This window comes from Mastigoproctus giganteus, chromosome 9 (assembly GCF_048544385.1).
Source record: "Mastigoproctus giganteus isolate SK-2022 chromosome 9, ASM4854438v1, whole genome shotgun sequence".
NCBI lineage: Eukaryota > Metazoa > Arthropoda > Arachnida > Uropygi > Thelyphonidae > Mastigoproctus > Mastigoproctus giganteus.
The window spans coordinates 57,071,399-57,089,577 of NC_143583.1; the positions used below are offsets into that span (position 1 = coordinate 57,071,399).

An 18,179-nucleotide genomic window follows, 5' to 3' on the forward strand; every position below is an offset into this window, starting at 1 on the left:
CCAGATTGGTGAAGGGAAAAAAATGGTGCTCTTACCTGGAGAGGCTTAAGTTCTGCAAATTGCAGCCGTCTGATTGAGATGCTTAAGGACCTAAATGGATTGAGTAAGCTGAATGTGAATGCATTCTTCCTTTTGCTGAGACACACGAGGCGGCATTTAAGTTGAGGAAGGATAGTCGCTGGATAGATGTGCCGAAGTTTACCTTCAGCCAGCGGGTGCCGACCGGGCTAGCAGGGTGTGTAAAGTGCCTGCCTGACAACTTAATGTTCGTGGGTTCGATTCCCGCCTTGGGCTTGGATATCACGATGGTGCGTACTATCCCGTTGGATCTCACGGCCACGATACACGAAGGAAGCAGGAAAAACTGGTTCCTTCGTGTATTGATCACATCATACGATTAAAAAAAAAAATAAATAAAAAATAAAAAAGCCAGCGGGTGGTCGATTGCTGAATCAGGTTGTCGTCTGTTGTTGTTGTGGAAGTGGAGGGTTTCAATAAATTCAATTAAGAACTAGAAAAATTGTTGGAGGGTATGGATGGCTGAAGTGTGTGCTTTTCTTTTTTGGCTGATGCTATAAAAGCTTTCTTTCTCGCATCATTTGCATCGGGACTTAAATATTTTAAAATTTATTTTGCTATATACGCCAACAGTGTGCAACCAAGTATATATCATCGATATTTGCTTTTTGTAACCCTAACACAACTCATGCTTGTCCCAGATGAAACCCCCCCCCCAGCAGGCCATATATATTCCTACACCTTCAGGGCTTGTAATCTCCTACAACTCTTGATTAAATTGGCCATTGGTTTACTGGTACTGTAATGAAGAAACGCATATCCCTTAGATTTATACGAAAACATGAGAAATGTGCGAAATTAAAGAAGCTTTTTATTCTTACCACAGTTATATTTTCTCTTATCATATAATTAATCTTTCGTATCATAAGCAGAAGGATGTACGTAAACAATAAACAAAACTGAATGTAAACAAAAACCAAATCTATTATCTGTTTGAAGTTAGAATTAGAATTTGATTTATACAGTTACGTTTCAATTGTTTTACTTATAAAATGTAGATATGATGTTCTTACGCATAAACACATAATTGTACATGTATCCAACTCATGTATTGCAAAGATATTTAAGATTTCCGATATAATTTCTCCTGATGGAGTAGAGGTTATCTGTTCTACGAAATTATCTGGGAAGGAGAGTCACACGACCATGATATCTAGAATAAGCCAACCATTTATGGAAATGTTTCCAGACAATCTTAATCTTGCCCGGGAACCTAACTCAAAGTAGGAAGAGTAACACAAATCATTTCCGAGGTACGAAGTATCTAGGTATAAATAAGAGCTGGCTTCCTTAGAGAAGGCAAAACGCAACGATATTTTTTCAGGTAAGATGCTGTTTATTTTCGATGTAACTTTGTTTAATTTTATTATCATCAGCGTGAAGAGAATTTTAATTTAGTCTTAAAACAAGATCTTTAATTAAATCATAATGATTATATAAAATGACTTCGATTAGGAACTCAAGATTTCAAAGCCCAAATTCCTTATTAACCAACAGAAGCATGAATATACATCTGGTATTCATATTATCAATAAACGTGTATTGCTTAATTAATAATACACATAAACTTAATTCATTAGCTGGCTATAATTCAATACTCGTTTCCAATAATCTAAATTAACTTAAAAATTTACCTGGTTTTCTAATTTAATCTGCAACCTTGAGTGACTGGAGCCGGTTTAAGGAATATTTCGGTTTATGGGAACTCATACTGCGTATGTTCAATGAAACATATTTTAATTTGTGTTTTTGTTGTTGTTGTTGTTGGGTTTAAGGGCATCAGCATCTTAGACTATATTGCGTGCATTGTGTCTATACAAGAGTGTGTTCACGGCCGATTTGCATGTGTGCGGGCTAAAAAAGAATAACTCAAGGGGGAAACTTTCTCCCTCGCTTGAGATCGGCTAACTACAGCCTCTGTTGAAGAAGCCTTTAGAAATGCTTCCAGTCATCGACAGTACTCTAAAACAGACCTCTCCAAACGAGAGACAAATGGAAAATTACTAATATTCTTGTCACAGAGCCGATTTAATTTCCGCAACTGCATTTTAATGAACCAACAGAGCATGATGTTTCAAACGCTAACATAAAAGAAAAAAAAATGCAAATATAATAATTTAAAAAAAAAGTGTTCATTTTCATTTATTGATCGATAATACGAGTTACTGATATCTCTCATTTCTTTTGTACAACAACCGTACTTCAAAGTTTTATGAATAAAACTCATTGTGTTATGAATAAGAGAAAAAAAAAGTATAGCATTATTTTAATAAAATAGTAACAGATTGTTATCCAGCATTTTAATTTATTTATTACAGTATTTGATATTTCAAAAATAAAGTACTGAATTATATTTTAACGTCCAGCTCCTATTCTCATGATACGCTTTCTTATTTACACTCCCGCCTAAAAGTTTGGAATCACGTTTCAATTTTTTTTTTAATCTTCAGTTTTTAAGGAATTAAAAACTGAAACTCAAATAAGGAATTATAAGCTTCTTTTGTAATATAATGCGTTTTTCACATACCATATACACATTAATCATTTACTTCGCTGAATGGTAGCATCACCGTACAGCCATTGTAGTTTTGGTAAACTGCCAGTATGTAGCAGGAAAGGGAATGTGTCCAAGGATATGAACACAGTTGCAAGCTCTGATATGTTGTGTGGTAGTTCAAAGTTGACTTTAAGTGTGAACTCTTTGAGCTGCATAGTAGAAGATCTGAAGACGGAGTAACATTTTAAATAAATTTTCTTTTTATACTCTGAGAAGAGCACATTTGATCAAAGAAATTCACTAATAGAACAGTACCATATTTAGTGGCCACCTGGGCTGGATCTACGGTTACTCAAGCACGTGTACTTCTGTACCCTTCGCTTGACCACTTCACTACGCCATTGTGTTCAAAATGGTTACATTGCTATAGGGTTTTTAGGCATATCAGCTGTTTAAACCATATTTTGCAAGTTCGGTGTTCGATTTGACTGGTTGCTGCATGAAACACGATGGGAGAAAAACCATGAAACCCATTGGTTGGGTACGAGGTTATTACCATATTGGCCAAGATTTTTACAGCTCCGGAAAACGCTGTTTTTATATATATTTATTGTATTTATTGACTTGTTATACTAAATTATTTTCTGTAAGTAGCTTTATAATCCTAGTCAAGCTCCTTGGTTTATTTGAATTTAGATAGCAAATTTGAAAGGTAATACTTAGTGTCCGTATAACTTACTGTTCGTAATTTTCCGCCATTGTTATACGATACGGAATAGCCTAACGTAAATCTCAAACTTCATAGCGTAAGGTTTAACGAAAACTAAATATCGAAATACGTAGCACTGTATTAGAAATCTGTTAGATTAGTATAGTATTATCAATTAATCAGCAAAATTTATTAATCGTATTAAGTTTCATTGTTAATTAAATTATACTTAACTAGAGCAACAAAGCAGCGAGCACAAAGCAGCGGTAATACTGTGACTCGCGGGAGAACCGAAGGGGGAGATATTCTCCAACGCACCAGTATAAAATATATGTGCGAAATGTGAAATATTTCCAGACCTTTCTAGAACAGGACATGATCTAGCCAAGAAGGATGTCTTTGTGTGTGCTAGCTGATGGGTGTCTATAAGAGTTTGAGGTGAAGCATTAGCATTAGTAAAGGCACATGATGCAAAAAATATAGCTTCAGCTTATATAGCATCAACCAAAATAAAAACTTTCTTCACCCATCCACTCGCTCCAAATGTTTGTCTACTTCTGCCTTGAATCTATTTAAGCTATCAACTTCTACAACGACAGATGGAAGTTTGTTCAACCAATCAACCATCCGCTGTCTAAAGGCAAATTTCCGTGTAGGGTATATGCCCTCAAATAAATTAATATGAGGGACCCATCAAGCTCTCAGCTGCCTAACTCAACACCATAGCTCACTCTGTGCATCAGCAATCTACAAGGCAGAATGCGATGGTCCCACAGGAAGTAGTTATTGTTGGTGACTCTTATTTCAGGGATACGGGGAATATATTATGCAAAAACCAAAGCGGGAACAGGACCAAGGGCTGACCAAAGTCTGCCACGGGCGAGAGTTGATTACGTAGGCCAGATATCATCTTTGAAGGGCACAAAAGGTGATATTGTTGTAGGCGTTGGCACTAATGACCTTAAGAGTAAGAGATCTTCAGATTTACTTAACAAGTACAGGTCAATGATGTTAAAAAAGTCGGGAGTTAGGGTTAAATTTGAAAGTGTCTGCAATTCTGCCCAGACACCATATGAGAGAGTATATGATGAGAGCCTTGTCAATCAATTCGGCCCTGGATAGACTGTGCAAGGCCGATGGGGTAAATTTTTTTTCAGCCTGGTCTGTGCTTGCTAACAGGAGAGACTGCACCTACAAGGATGGCATATACTTAAATATATACGTGTGCAAAACTTAAGGACTAACACTATTTCTAAAGGTCACAACCACAAAATCTTTACTTAAGGTACTCTTTACTGATGAGAGTAGATTCAGTGTCAGCAGCGATTGGACGTAAGGTAATCTGGCGAGAGGTTGACACACGGTATCCCCTCGCAAACATCACTGAAAGGGATCGATATGGCGATCGAGGTGTTCTCGTCTGTGTAGGCGTTATCCTGGATGGACGTACACAACTCCAGATACTGGAAGGCGGTACTGTAACCGGTGCACACTACTGTACTGAGGTAATCCTTCCCCATGTGCGTCTAATCCGAGGTGCCATTGGCCCCGAGTTCGTGTTTATGAATAATAACCCCACACCTCATCACACTGCAGCAATCATATGCTTTTGGAAAGCGAGGACATTGTTCGTATGGATTGGCCTGCCCGTACTACTGATCTAAATACCATCGAACACATATGGGACGCTCTAGAGAGACGCCTAGAGGCACATGCACACCCACCACAAAATGTTTACCAGCTGAAGATGGCGCTGACAGAGGAATGGACGATTTTGCAGCAAGAACTTATCAAAAACATTGTTCTAAGTATGAACAGGCTGTGCAAAGCCTGCATCGACATAAGGGGTGGCCATAACTCCTACTGAGGACCACCTCTTCCCTATGTTCCATCTTTGGCAGTGAGGCATCTGTATCATGGCAGCCAGTGCTATGTTGCCATTTTTCAATAAAGTCCTTCTCTACCGTTTTGTTTTCGTTGTTGTGTCAGTGTTGTTTCCTTCATCATTTCTGTACCTCACGAAGTTCCTTTGGTATGCTTTTCTCCATATCCAGGCCACTCCTATGAGAAGCTACAGGGGAAAATCTGACTGGTCCTAAAATTTTGCACACACTGTAAAAAGGGTGTAAGAATATTTGCTGATGCTAGTAAAGCAGTGTTAGGTGGGTCGGAGAACTGCAAGATTAGGGGATTCACAGACCAAAAGATTAACGGTAGCCGCAGATTTGGCAGAGGCCAAAGTGATTCTTGCACCGTTTCTATTGGAATGAGTAGCAGCCTAGAGAGCAAGTTGCTGGGAACATCAAGAGCTGCTGGAAGTCATCATGGAACAGATAAATACATGAATTGTGTTAGTGTAACTAAGAGTAAGAACAGGTGAATGTATACTTGCATGTACACCAATGCTAGAAGAACAGTAAATAAATTTGATGAATTCGAAGTTCTGATCAAGGCATCAAAGGCAGATATTGTCGGGATATCTGAGACATGTTGTCACACAGATATAAGCAGTGCAGAATTGGAAATTGAGAAGTATAATGTGTACAGAAATGATAGACAGAGTAGGAAGACAGGAGGGGTTATGCTGTTAATTAAGAAAATTTAAGAAAGTGCATCCGTTTGACATAAGTGAACAGTACAATGTTGAGTCTGTTTAGTGTGACATAAACACTGGGAAAAGGAAAATGAGAGTAGGAGTTTTATAGGCCCAAATGACTCTAATGAGTACAACGAACAGTTGTGCAGAGAAATAGAGTGGGCCAGTAAATCAGAATGCCTTGTAATGGGGGATTTTAACTTTCCAGATATTGACTGGAACTTGTGGGTTGGTTACTCGCACGCTAACAAGACTTTTGTGGATTTATTGGAGGATTGTTTTAGCATTAGCATTAGTAGAGGCATATGATGAAAGACAGCAAGCTTATGCAGCATCAGTCCATTAAAAAAAAAACTTCCACATCACCCCTCCGTTCGTTGGAAATACCTGTCCAGCTGAGCCTTAAATTTATTTAAGTTTATTTGGCTATCAACTTCCACGACAAGGGATGGAAGTCTGTTCCACCGACCAACTACCCGCTGGCTAAATACAAACTTCCGCACATCTATCCTACATCTGTTTTTTCTCAATTTGAATTTATGCCCTCTCAGGTGATTATTCTGAGCAAGAGGAAGAATCCCATCAGCATTGAGCATGCTCAAACCATTCAAGGCTTTATACACCTCTATCAGATCACCTCGCCGGTGCCTAGTCTCCAGACACTGCAATTTGCAAAATTTAAGCCTTTCTTCGTAAGAGCAACCCTTTGTTCCATTCACTAATCTTGTTGCGCTTCTCTGTACTCGTTCCAGCAGCTCTACATCCTTCTTGAAATGAGGCCTCCAGACCTGTATACAGTACTCAAGGTGTGGCCTGACCATTGCCTTATACAAGGAAATAATCACCTCCCTATCCCTGCAAGAGAAATTCCTGTATATCATTGACAAGACACCATGAACTACTCTTCCAGCTCGTCTGCACTGCTCAGAGAACTTCATATCTGCCTGCACAATTACCCCAGGTCCTTTTCATTCTATACCACTGTCAGCGTAGTACCACAGAGTTGAGACGTTGCTCTGGAGTTGCGGTTTCCCATATGAAGCACTTTACATTTGTCAATGTTAAACTTCATTTGCCAAATCTCGGCCCATCTGCTCAACCTTTCCAGATCCTGTTGCAGCAGCAAAGCGTCAATAGTGTCCTTACCCACACTGCCAACTTTTGTATCGTCTGCAAACTTGGATATTAAGCTTGATATACCATCATCAATAACATTTATAAATACAGAAAACAATAATGGACCCAATACTGAACCCTGAGCGACTCCACTAATAAGATTAGTCCACGATGAGCAGTGTCCATTGATTACCACTCTCTGTCTTCTCCCCCTCAACCACCCCTTTATCCATAGCAGCAATTTGCCTCCAATGCCACACTGCTCCAATTTGTGCAGCAGTCTTCCATGTGCAACAGTATCAAAAGCCTTTCTAAGATTTAATAATATCAAAGTTATTCCCTGCATCCAGTTCTTTTGTGACTGCATCATAGTATCCAATCAAATTGGTCAGGCAAGACTTCCCCTTAACAAAACCATGCTGTGTCCGAACTATAACTGAAGTCTTGTCTAGATGATCCTGCAGTGCTTCTTTAACCAGTGCCTCCATTAATTTTCCGGGAACAGAAGTTAAACTCACAGGTCTATAATTACTTGTGTCAGCCTTTGATTCTCCTTTGTGAATTGGGGTCACATTTGCACATCTCCAGTCCATGGGTACCTCCTCTGAGTCCAAGGAAGCTCTCATAATTATAGCTAAGGGTTTGCTTACTTCCTTTGCTGCCTCCTTTAATATAACTGGATAGATCCCATCCACCCCAGGTGCCTTTCTTGTGTTTATCTTCAACAATTTCTCCTCCAATTTACTCTCAGTTATTACAAGATTTTCTAGCTTACTGCCAGAGTTGAATACACCTCTGGCATTCCCCTCGCTGAATAACTACTCATGTGTGAATATCGATGCAAAATATTCATTTAGTTTGTTAGCTACCTGAGCAGGATCATCAACAGTTGACCCATCGATATCAAGTGGACCAATCTGATTCATCCCCTTCCTTCTAGAGGTTACATAAGTAAAGAACTCTTTGCTGTTTTCTTCGCATCCCTTGCCAAGGATTTCTCGTAATCTGCCTTTGCCTGCCTAACCTACCCTTGAAACTTGGTTACAGATCAACTTGTATCTATCATAGGCTTCTGTGTCATGTGTTAATTTGTATGTATCCCATGCATTTTTCTTCTCTGCCATATGCCTCATTAGTTCATCTGACATCGATTTAGGCCTAAACCTTGAACAATATTTCTCAATTGGTATGTAAAGCCTAGTAGCTTCCAAGATAAGTTCTTTGAATGTTTCCCATTTTGAATTTGCTGTTGGTAACATCATCAGTTGGTCCCACTGTATAGAATTTAAATACTGTCTCAGACTATCGTAGTCGCCTTGACGAAAGCAATAACCTTTCCCCTTACCCCTGATGGTGGTTACTTCTTTGAGTAAATCCCACTTCAGCACACTGTGATCACTGCCACCTAGTGGTTCATTTATCTGCATATTCTTAACGCATGATGAATCACTACTGATAATCAAATCAAGAGTATTAGTCTTTCTAGTTGCCTCCCGAACATGCTGATGTAGAAAACAATCATCCAATAAAACCACAAAAGTGTTGCCAGTGTGTGAGTGATCAGCCCACAAATTCCAGTCAAAATCTGGGAAATTAAAATCCCCCATTATAAGACTCTCTGATTTACTGGCCCACTCTATTTCCCTGTACATTTTCTTATTATACTCATCAGAGTAATTAGGCCTATAGCACACTCCTACTCTCAATTTTGATCTCCCAATGCTTATGCCACACCAAACTGACTCGACACTGCACTGTCCAGCAATGTCGACTGGCTTCACTTCCTTGGATTTTATGTGTTTCTTAACTAATAGCATAACCCCTCCTCCCTTCCTGTCCTGTCTATCCTTTCTGAAGAAGTTGTACTCCCCTAATTCCAGATCTGCATTCCTTATATCTGTGTGACACCATGTCTCTGATATTCCAACAATATCCGCCTTTGATGTTTTGAGCAATACCTCAAATTCATCAAATTTATTTACCAAATTCCTAGCGTTGGTGTACACGCAAGTATGCACCTGTTCCTATTCTTAGCTACCCTAACACAACACATGTGTTTACTTGTACCGCAATGACTCCCAGCAGTCTCTGAAACATCCTGCATCTTGTTTTCAGGCTTCTGCTCATTCCAATAGTAGCAGTGCAAGAATCGCTCTCATCTCTGCCAGTGGCCACTGTTAATCTATTAGTCCTTGTATCCCCCCCCAGCTAGCAGTTTTCCGACCCACATAACACTGCCTCCACAGCATAGCAAATATTCTTGCATCCTTTCTATTTAAGTGTATCCCATCCCTGTAGAAACAGTCTCTCGTGTTAACAAGTACAGATCAGGCCGAAAAAAATTCTATCCCTTGAGCCTTTCACAATCTTTCCAGGGCCGAATTGATCGACAAGGCTCTCATCATATACTCCCTCCTATCGTGTCTGGGCAGAATTGCAGACACTTTCAAATTCAACCCTAATTCACGTCTTTTTTTGAACAGTGACCTGTACTTGTTAAGTAATTCTGCCCGTATCCTACTCTTAATATCCTTAGTGCCAACGTGTACAACTATATCACCTTTTTTGCCCTTAAAAGATGATATCCGCTGTACAACGTCATCAATCTTTGCCCCTGGCAGACATACCCTGGTCCTGTTCCACCTGTCCTTTTTACAAAGCATGTTCCCCGAACCTTGACAACAGAGTCATCAACAACTTGTAGTTCCTGTGGGACCAGCGCATTCTGCCTTGGGGGTTGCTGCTGTGTTGCATGATGACCAAGTGCAAGCTCTGGCATTGATGTGAGCAGCTGAGAGCTTGATGGGCCCCTCAATTTAGTTACTTCGAGGGCATCCACCCTGTCCTTCAAGCTCTCATATAGGTCCATAAGAACGCTGAGTTGTCGCCTGATTTCGTTATACTCCTTGCATCGCGCACACACAAAGACATCCCCTATGGCAATATCATGTCCCGTACCCGACTGTCCATAAACATCATGCAAGCAGTGCATTTTAAAAGGCTGTGATTCAGAGGGCAACTGCCCCCCTCAGTTCTCCTGGAAGCCACAGCACTCCCATTAGCTTGAGCCTTTTGCTTTGCTGCTCTTGTCTGAGTCATGATTTTGATTTAATTTTAATAAAATTTCAATTTCAGTACAAAAGTATAACTCTAAACTTGTATCACAACACAGTTATAACACTATATATATTTTTCAGTGTCAAGTATTATCTACGAGTTCCCTTTATATAACTTCCGTATCAAGTTATGTATTAATTAATTATGTTACGTTTGTAATCTAAGTCGTTATACGTATTTAGTTAAAAGTACAATTTAATTGACCACGAAGTTTAAGAAAATTAATAGATTTTACTGATTAATTGACAATATGATATTATATACTATACTATACTATACTTACTAACCCTATCTAGTTCGGGATATAACGTATCGTATAACAAAGGCGGAAAGTTACGAGCTGTAAATCTACGGACACTTAAGTATTAATTAACTTCCAAATCTCGCTGTCTCAATTCAGAATAACTAACGATCCTGACTAGGTCTATAAGCTACTTATAGAAAATAATTTGATGTAACAATTGGTCAATAAAGCGGCTAAATATGGCTAAAAAACTTCTCGTTCAGCGGAGCTGCAACTTGTAACACATGGATTTGATACCCTTACCGATACCTTTTTTCTGCTGTTTTCTACAGCAACATGTGCGGGGGGCAACCAGATGGAGTGATACTCTTTATCTCATTATCAGCAGTGATTATTCATGAATTAAGAATCTACAGATAAAGGAATCACTAGATGACAGTGATCACAGTGTACTGATGTGGGATTTACTTAAAGATATAACTACTATCAAGGGTAAAGGGAAGGGTTTTTGCTTTCGTAAACGTGACTACAGTGGTCTCAGTCAGTTTTTAAATTTATGGGATTTCAGTGGGATCAACTGATAAGGTTAACAACGGTGAATTCTAAACAGGAAGCCTTCAGTGACTTAATCTTGGAGGCTACTGAGCTTTTCATACCAACTAAGAAATACTGTTCATGGTTCAGGCCTAAATGTATGTCAGATGAATTATTGAGGCTCGTGGCAGAGAAGGAAAATGCGTGGAATGCATATAAATTATCAGGCAACACAGAAGCCTACAGCAGATATAAAATAGTATGTAATCAAATCACAAAGGCAGGTAAAGGCAGATTACGAGAAATCTTTGGAAAAACAGAAAAGAGTTCTTTACTGATGTAAATTCTGTGAATGGGATTGGTCCCCTTAACATAGAGGTTCAACTATTGATGATCCTGCTCAAGTAGCTGATAAACTGAATGAGTATTTTACAACTACATTCACGCATGAAGAGTTATTAAAGGAGGGGAATGCCAGTAGTTTATCGAACTCTCACAGAGAGTTCAGTGATTTTGTAATAACTGAGAGCAAAATGGAGGAAAAATTGTTGAAGTTAAACATAAAAAGGCACCTGAGGAAGATGGAATCTATCCAGTTATATTGATGGAGGCAGCGAGGAAAGTTAGCAAACACTTAGCCATAATCATGAGAGCATCTTTAGATTCAGATGCAGTCCCGTGGACTGGAGTTGTGTAAAAGTATCCCCAATTCACAAAGGGGATTCAAAGGGTGACACACATAATTATAGACCCGTTAGTTTAACTTTTGTTCCGGGGAAAATATTGGAGTCACTGGTTAAAGAGGTGGTACAGGATCACCTAGACAAGACAGCAGTAATGGTTCAGATACAACATGGATTTGTTAAGGGGAAGACTTGTCTGACCAATTTGATTGGATACTACGACGTGGTCACAAAGGAACTGGATGCAAAAAATAATTTTGATATCATATACTTGGATTTCAGGAAAGCTTTTGATACTGTTGCACATTCAAGACTGCTGTACAAATTAGAGTGGTATGGCATTAAGAGCAAGTAGCCGCATTGGATAGATGGATAGTTGAGTGGGAGATGGCAGAGTAGTAGTAAATGTTATTAGTGGATTCCCCCAGGGTTCGGTGCTGGGCCCATTGTTGTTTTGGGTATTTATGAATAATATCGATGAAGGTATATCAGGCTTAATATCCAAATTTGCAGATGATACAAAGGTTGGCAGGGTTGTTAATGACAGTAAAGACAGTATGCTACTGCAACAAGATCTAGAAAAGTTAGGCAGATGGACTGAGAAGTGGCAACCGAAGCTTAACATTGACAAATGCAAAGTAGTACATATGGGTAGCAGTATCCCAAGAGAAATGTAACAATTGTGTGGTACTACACTCAGGGAGGTGGAGAATGAAAAAAACCTGGGGGTAATTGTGCAATGAGATATGAAGTTCTCTGAGCAGTGCAGACGGGCTGCCAGAGCAGGTCATGGAGTTTTGTCAATGGTATATAGGAATTTTGCTAGCAGAGACAAGGAGGTGATTATCCCTTTGTATAGGGCAATGGTCATGTCACACCTTAAGTACTGCGTACAGGTCTGGAGGCCTCATTTTAGGAAGGATGTAGAGTTGCTAGAACGAGCACAGAGAAGGGCAACAAGATTGGTGAGAGGAACAAATGGGTGCGCTTACGAAGAGAGGCTTAGGTTCTACAAGTTGCAGCATCTGTAAACTAGGCACCTGCGAGGTGATATGATTGAGGTGTATAAGGCCCTGAATGGTTTGAGCAGGCCCAATGCTGACGAGATACTTTTGCTTGTTCAGGTTAAGAACCTGAGGGGGTATAGATTCAAATTGAGGAAAGACACTTGTAGAATAGATGTGCGGAAGTTTGCCTTTAGCCAGCGGGTGTTGATTGTTGAAACAGACTTCCATCTGTTGTTGTGGAAGCTGATAGCTTAAATAAATTTAAGGATGAACTAGGCGTATGTAGACAATAAAAATATTCTATATCAACGTAGTTCCGGAAATTCTTGGTTTCCGAGTTTTGAAGGTCTGTCTATGACACTTAGGCAAACATTTGGAGTGACCGGATGGGCGAAATGTTTTTTTTTTTTTTTTTTTTTTTGGCTGATGCTGTATAAGCTTGATTTCTTGCATCATATGCCTGGACTAATGCTAATGCTAACCCTTCCCTGAGCCCAAATGAGCCACATTGTGAAAAAGGTCCTTAAAAATTCATTGTGTCATTGATAGAATTCAAACTCAGGTCTTTTGCACCCAGTATGGGGAGGACTGTGGTTATAGCAACTTCACTACATGGTCTTCACTACAGTGGTTGTGAGAAAATGTCAGAGATTTAGTGTTTTAAGAAAGCTGTGGTTTTTAAGCGGCACAGGTTAAAAATTCTGAGTTTCAGTCTGGACAGCAAAGGCTTCCACCACCCCAAAGTTATTGCAGAACGGCCAGCAATTACAGAAGAAACAAGAAAATTGCAGCTTCATCTAAGCAGGAGGATTTTAATCTTATATGGCAGTTAGATCACCTTAAAATATCGCGAATCTATGTTCGCTGGATTCCATATCCTTTGACACACGTTTCTCTGTCTTGAAGTCATCCATTATAGAGCTCATAAAACACCACTTACAGAAAGTAACTTAGGCAACTTTGCAATTACCAGGCAGTGAGAACTTGTAACTCTGTCAGACATATTCTCCTGCCACATACCAGCAGCTCACTTTTTACAGTAATGTTGCCATTTGGCAAATTAAATGATCAACCTGAGTACATTGATATATTTATTTTAAAAAAGCACTTCTAATGATATCCATTAATTTAATGTGACTCAACTAGTTTAGAAATGCTGGGTTCTGAAGTAGCACTCCTGTTAATGGTGTCATAAAAATTACCCCGAGTGGTTCCCAATGGATGCCTTTTCCACTCCGGGACCACTCGTTTAGATAATATACAATGAAATATTTTTCCTTTATATATGATTCTTAAATATTAATATTAGACTTAATCCTTTCCAAATAATACTAATATTTCACTTTCTTTAACTTTTCAGGTTATATATAAAAAATATTGAACTTCTCTGTCAAAATGAAGGCGATTGTTGTTATAATGATTGTGATACTTGCATTGGGTTCCTTTGGTAAGACAGCACACCTAATTTACATACTCTATATTATAATATTCAAAATTTCTCTACAATAACAACAAAATAGGAACAGAAAAATCCGTTAGGTATTAGTGAAATTAGAAGCAAATATTATTAGAAATCCATATTTTTAAACTTAAGACAGAACCTTTCGTTTTTTATTCAATAGAAATCTAGTATAGCTTATTTACTGGAATTCTACCACAAATATATTTCTAACAAAAATTAAAAGTAAGATGTAGATTTTATGTAAAAATGAAAGAAAAATTTTAAATGATTTTTCTCTCTACATAATTAAATTATCTTCTGTGATAAGTGTTACTGTAAAATACTTCACAAAAATATAAAAGAATTTTTACATTCACTTAACATTGTAAACAAGCAATACATGTAATTACAATTATATTGTGGTTTGGTTTTCCTTCTTCAAAATTTAAAAAAATATATATCATTTAAATTGCACATGTTGAGCATTAGTATTAGCCAAAAAAAAACCAAAAATCTTAATAAAAAATGTATTTTTATACGGCTGCACAAGACTTCTAAAGGGAATGCAACTAGATTTCTGAAATACAGTCGAGTCCAAGAATTTGGCAGCCCTCTGCAAAATTAAAATGGATTGTGTTTAAAAATATTAATATATTAACCTTGTAAGCTATTATTGCATCCACAAAAGTCTCGAAATATTTTAATAACCCAGAGTTACTTATTTTTTTATCTATTTGTACAGAATAGCAACAAAATTACCCGTTTTAAACAAAAAATATCTTGGATTATTAAGAACCACTGATGACTTTTTAATTCAATTATTTCTCCTCTTTTTTTAAGTTTTTTTTTTTTTAAGAAGACATTTTATTACAATGCACAGTAAACTATGAAGAAAGTGGTAAACGTATATAGGTGAAGCCATGACAATGGGTTATTCATGCTATATGTGTACAGAAGAAGCTTTAGTTGTCTAACTGAGCCATTCCTTGTGGCCTGTTTAGTACGGTACTGAAAATTGGGTGATAAAACTTCAGGAATGAGTTCCTCATATGTAGACAATAAAAATGTTTTATATCAACATAGTTCCGGAAATTCTTGGTTTCCGAGTTTTGAAGGTCTGTCTATGATACTTAACTGTTCACATCACCTTATAGTAATTGTTCAAAATGTCCACCTTCTGCCTGAATACAGGCCTCACACGACGTCTCATGGACTCGCGAAGACGATGCCAAATTCCTGGCATGTTTCGTATTTCTCACAACCTGCCACAATTCGATTGCGGAGAGTTTCCACATCAGCAGCCTGGAAAACAAGATGCAGGATACTGCAGAGACTGCTGGGAGTCATTGTGGTACAAGTAAACACATGGGTTGTGTTAGGGTAGCTAAGAATAGGAACAGGTGCATGTATACTTGCGTGTACACCAATGCTAGGAGTTTGGAAAATGAATTTGAGGTCAATACCTCAAAACATCAAAGGCAGATATTGTTGGGATATCAGAGACGTGGTGTCACACAGATATAAGGAATGCAGAACTGGAATTTGGGGAGTATAATGTGTACAAATGAAATTATTATTTTACGGTTGCCCGTAATTAAACACATTAACCAGTATTTGTGTCTGTAAATTGCGTATGTTCTATGGTTGATTTGCCTGTTTTGCTGGACGAAAAAACCCCAGTTACTGGGGAGAAAAACCTTGCTATCCACGCCTGAGACCAACTAACTCAGCCACGGAGTGAAAAAAGTCCATTAAAGTTCCTCGCGTCATCGAAGGGATTCGAACCCAGGCCTTTTTCCACCCGGTGTGGGGAGAACGGTGACGATACCACTGCTACCCGCGCAGACAGTATAATGTGTACAGAAAGGGTAGACAGGATAGGAAGGGAGGAGGGGTTATGCTATTAGTTAAGAAACACATAAAATAGCATTAGCATTAGCATTAGCATTAGTAGAGGCATTTGATGCAAGAAAGCAAGTTTATGCAGCATCAGCCAAAAAAAAAAAAAAAAAAAAAAAACCCACTTCCACTTCACCCCTCTGTTCGTTCAAAATACCTGTCCAGCCGAGCCTTAAACTTATTTAGGCTATCAACCTCCACCACAAGGGATGGCAGTCTGTTCCACCAACCAACCACCCGTTGGCTAAAGGCAAATTTCCGCACGTCTATCCTACATCTGTCTTTCCTCAATTTGAATTTATGCCCTCTCAGGTGATTTTTCTGAGCTAGAGGAAGACTCCCATCAGCATTGAGCATGCTTAAACCATTCAAGGCTTTATACACCTCTATCAGATCACCTCGCTGGTGCCTAGTCTCCAGACACTGTAATTTGCAAAACTTAAGCCTTTCTTCGTATGAGCACCCCTTTGTTCCATTCACTAATCTTCTTGCCCTTCTCTGTACTCGTTCCAGCAGCTCTACATCCTTCTTGAAATGAGGCCTCCAGACCTGTATACAGTACTCTAGGTGTGGCCTGACCATTACCTTATACAATGAAATAATCACCTCCTTATCCCTGCTGGAAAAATTCCTGTATATCATTGACAATACTCCATGAGCTACTCTTGCAGCCCGTCTGCACTGCTCAGAGAACTTCATATCTGCCTGCACAATCACCCCCAAGTCCCTTTCATTCTCTACCACTGTCAGTGTAGTACCACAGAGTTGATACGTTGCTCTGGGGTTGCTGTTTCCCATGTGTAGTACTTTACATTTGTCAATGTTAAACTTCATTTGCCACCTCTCAGCCCATCTGCTCAACCTCTCCCGATCCTGTTGCAGCAGCATAGTGTCAGAAGTGTCCTTGACAACCCTGCCAACCTTTGTATCATCTGCAAACTTGGACATTAAGCTTGATATACCATCATCAATATCATTTATAAATACAGAAAACAATAATGGACCCAACACTGAGCCCTGAGGGACTCCACTAATAACATTAGTCCACGATGAGCAGTGTCCATTCATTACCACTCTCTGTCTGCTCCCCCTCAACCACCCCTTTATCCATAGCAGCAATTTGCCTCCAATGTCACACTGCTCCAATTTGTGTAGCAGTCTTCCATGTGCAACAGTATCAAAAGCCTTTCTAAGATCCAAGTGTATAATATCAAAGTTATTCCCTGCATCCAGTTCTTTTGTGACTGCATCATAGTATCCAATCAAGTTGGTCAGGCAAGACTTCCCCTTAACAAAACCATGCTGTGTCTGAGCTATAACTGAAGTCTTGTCTAAATGATCCTGCAGTGCTTCTTTAACCAGTGCCTCCATTAATTTTCCTGGAACAGAAGTTAAGCTCACAGGTCTATAATTACTTGTGTCAGCCTTTGATCCTCCTTTGTGAATTGGGGTCACATTTGCACATTTCCAGTCTATGGGTACCTCCCCTGAGTCCAAGGAAGCTCTCATAATTATGGCTAAGGGTTTGCTTACTTCCTTTGCTGCCTCCTTTAATATAACTGGATAGATCCCATCCACCCCGGGTGCCTTTCTTGTGTTTATCTTCAACAGTTTCTCCTCCACTTTACTCCCAGTTATTTCAAGATTCTGTAGCTTACTGCTAGAGTTGAATACACCTCTGGCATTCCCCTTGCTGAATAACTCCTCATGTGTGAATGTCGATGCAAAATATTCATTTAGTTTGTTAGCTACCTGAGCAGGATCATCAACAGTTGACCCATCAATATCAAGTGGACCAATCTGATTTATCCCCTTCCTTCTAGAGTTTACATAAGTAAAGAACTCTTTGCTGTTTTTCTTTGCATCCCTTGCCAAGGATTTCTCGTAATCTGCCTTCGCCTGCCTAACCTCCTTTGTAACTTGGTTGCATATCAACTTGTATCTCTCACAGGCTTCTGTGTCATGTGTTAATTTGTAAGTATCCCATGCATTTTTCTTCTCTGCCATATGCCTCATTAGTTCATCTGACATCCATTTTGGCCTAAACCTTGAACAATATTTCTTAGTTGGTATGGAAAGCCTAGTAGCTTCCAAGATAGGTTCTTTGAATGCTTACCATTTTGAATTTGCTGTTGGTAACATCATCAGTTGGTCCCACTGTATGGAATTTAAATACTGTCTCAGTCCATCGTAGTCGCCTTTACGGAAGCAATAACCCTTCCCTTTACCCCTAATGGTAGTTACCTCTTTGAGTAAAT

The 18,179-nt window shown here is 39.0% G+C and overlaps 1 protein-coding gene across 1 annotated transcript in view; it reads left to right on the forward strand.

The window, feature by feature from the left end:
• Positions 1 to 1,186: 1,186 nt before the first annotated feature.
• LOC150080262 (tick defensin 2-like) overlaps positions 1,187 to 18,179 on the forward strand; it is a 34,483-nt gene continuing 17,490 nt past the window's right edge. Inside the window, exons 1-2 of the mRNA XM_090382105.1 lie at positions 1,187 to 1,402; positions 13,942 to 14,028. Of these exons, the coding sequence (XP_090238231.1) occupies positions 13,977 to 14,028 (52 nt within the window). The 5' untranslated portion in view covers positions 1,187 to 1,402; positions 13,942 to 13,976. The remainder of the gene's footprint in view (positions 1,403 to 13,941; positions 14,029 to 18,179) is intronic.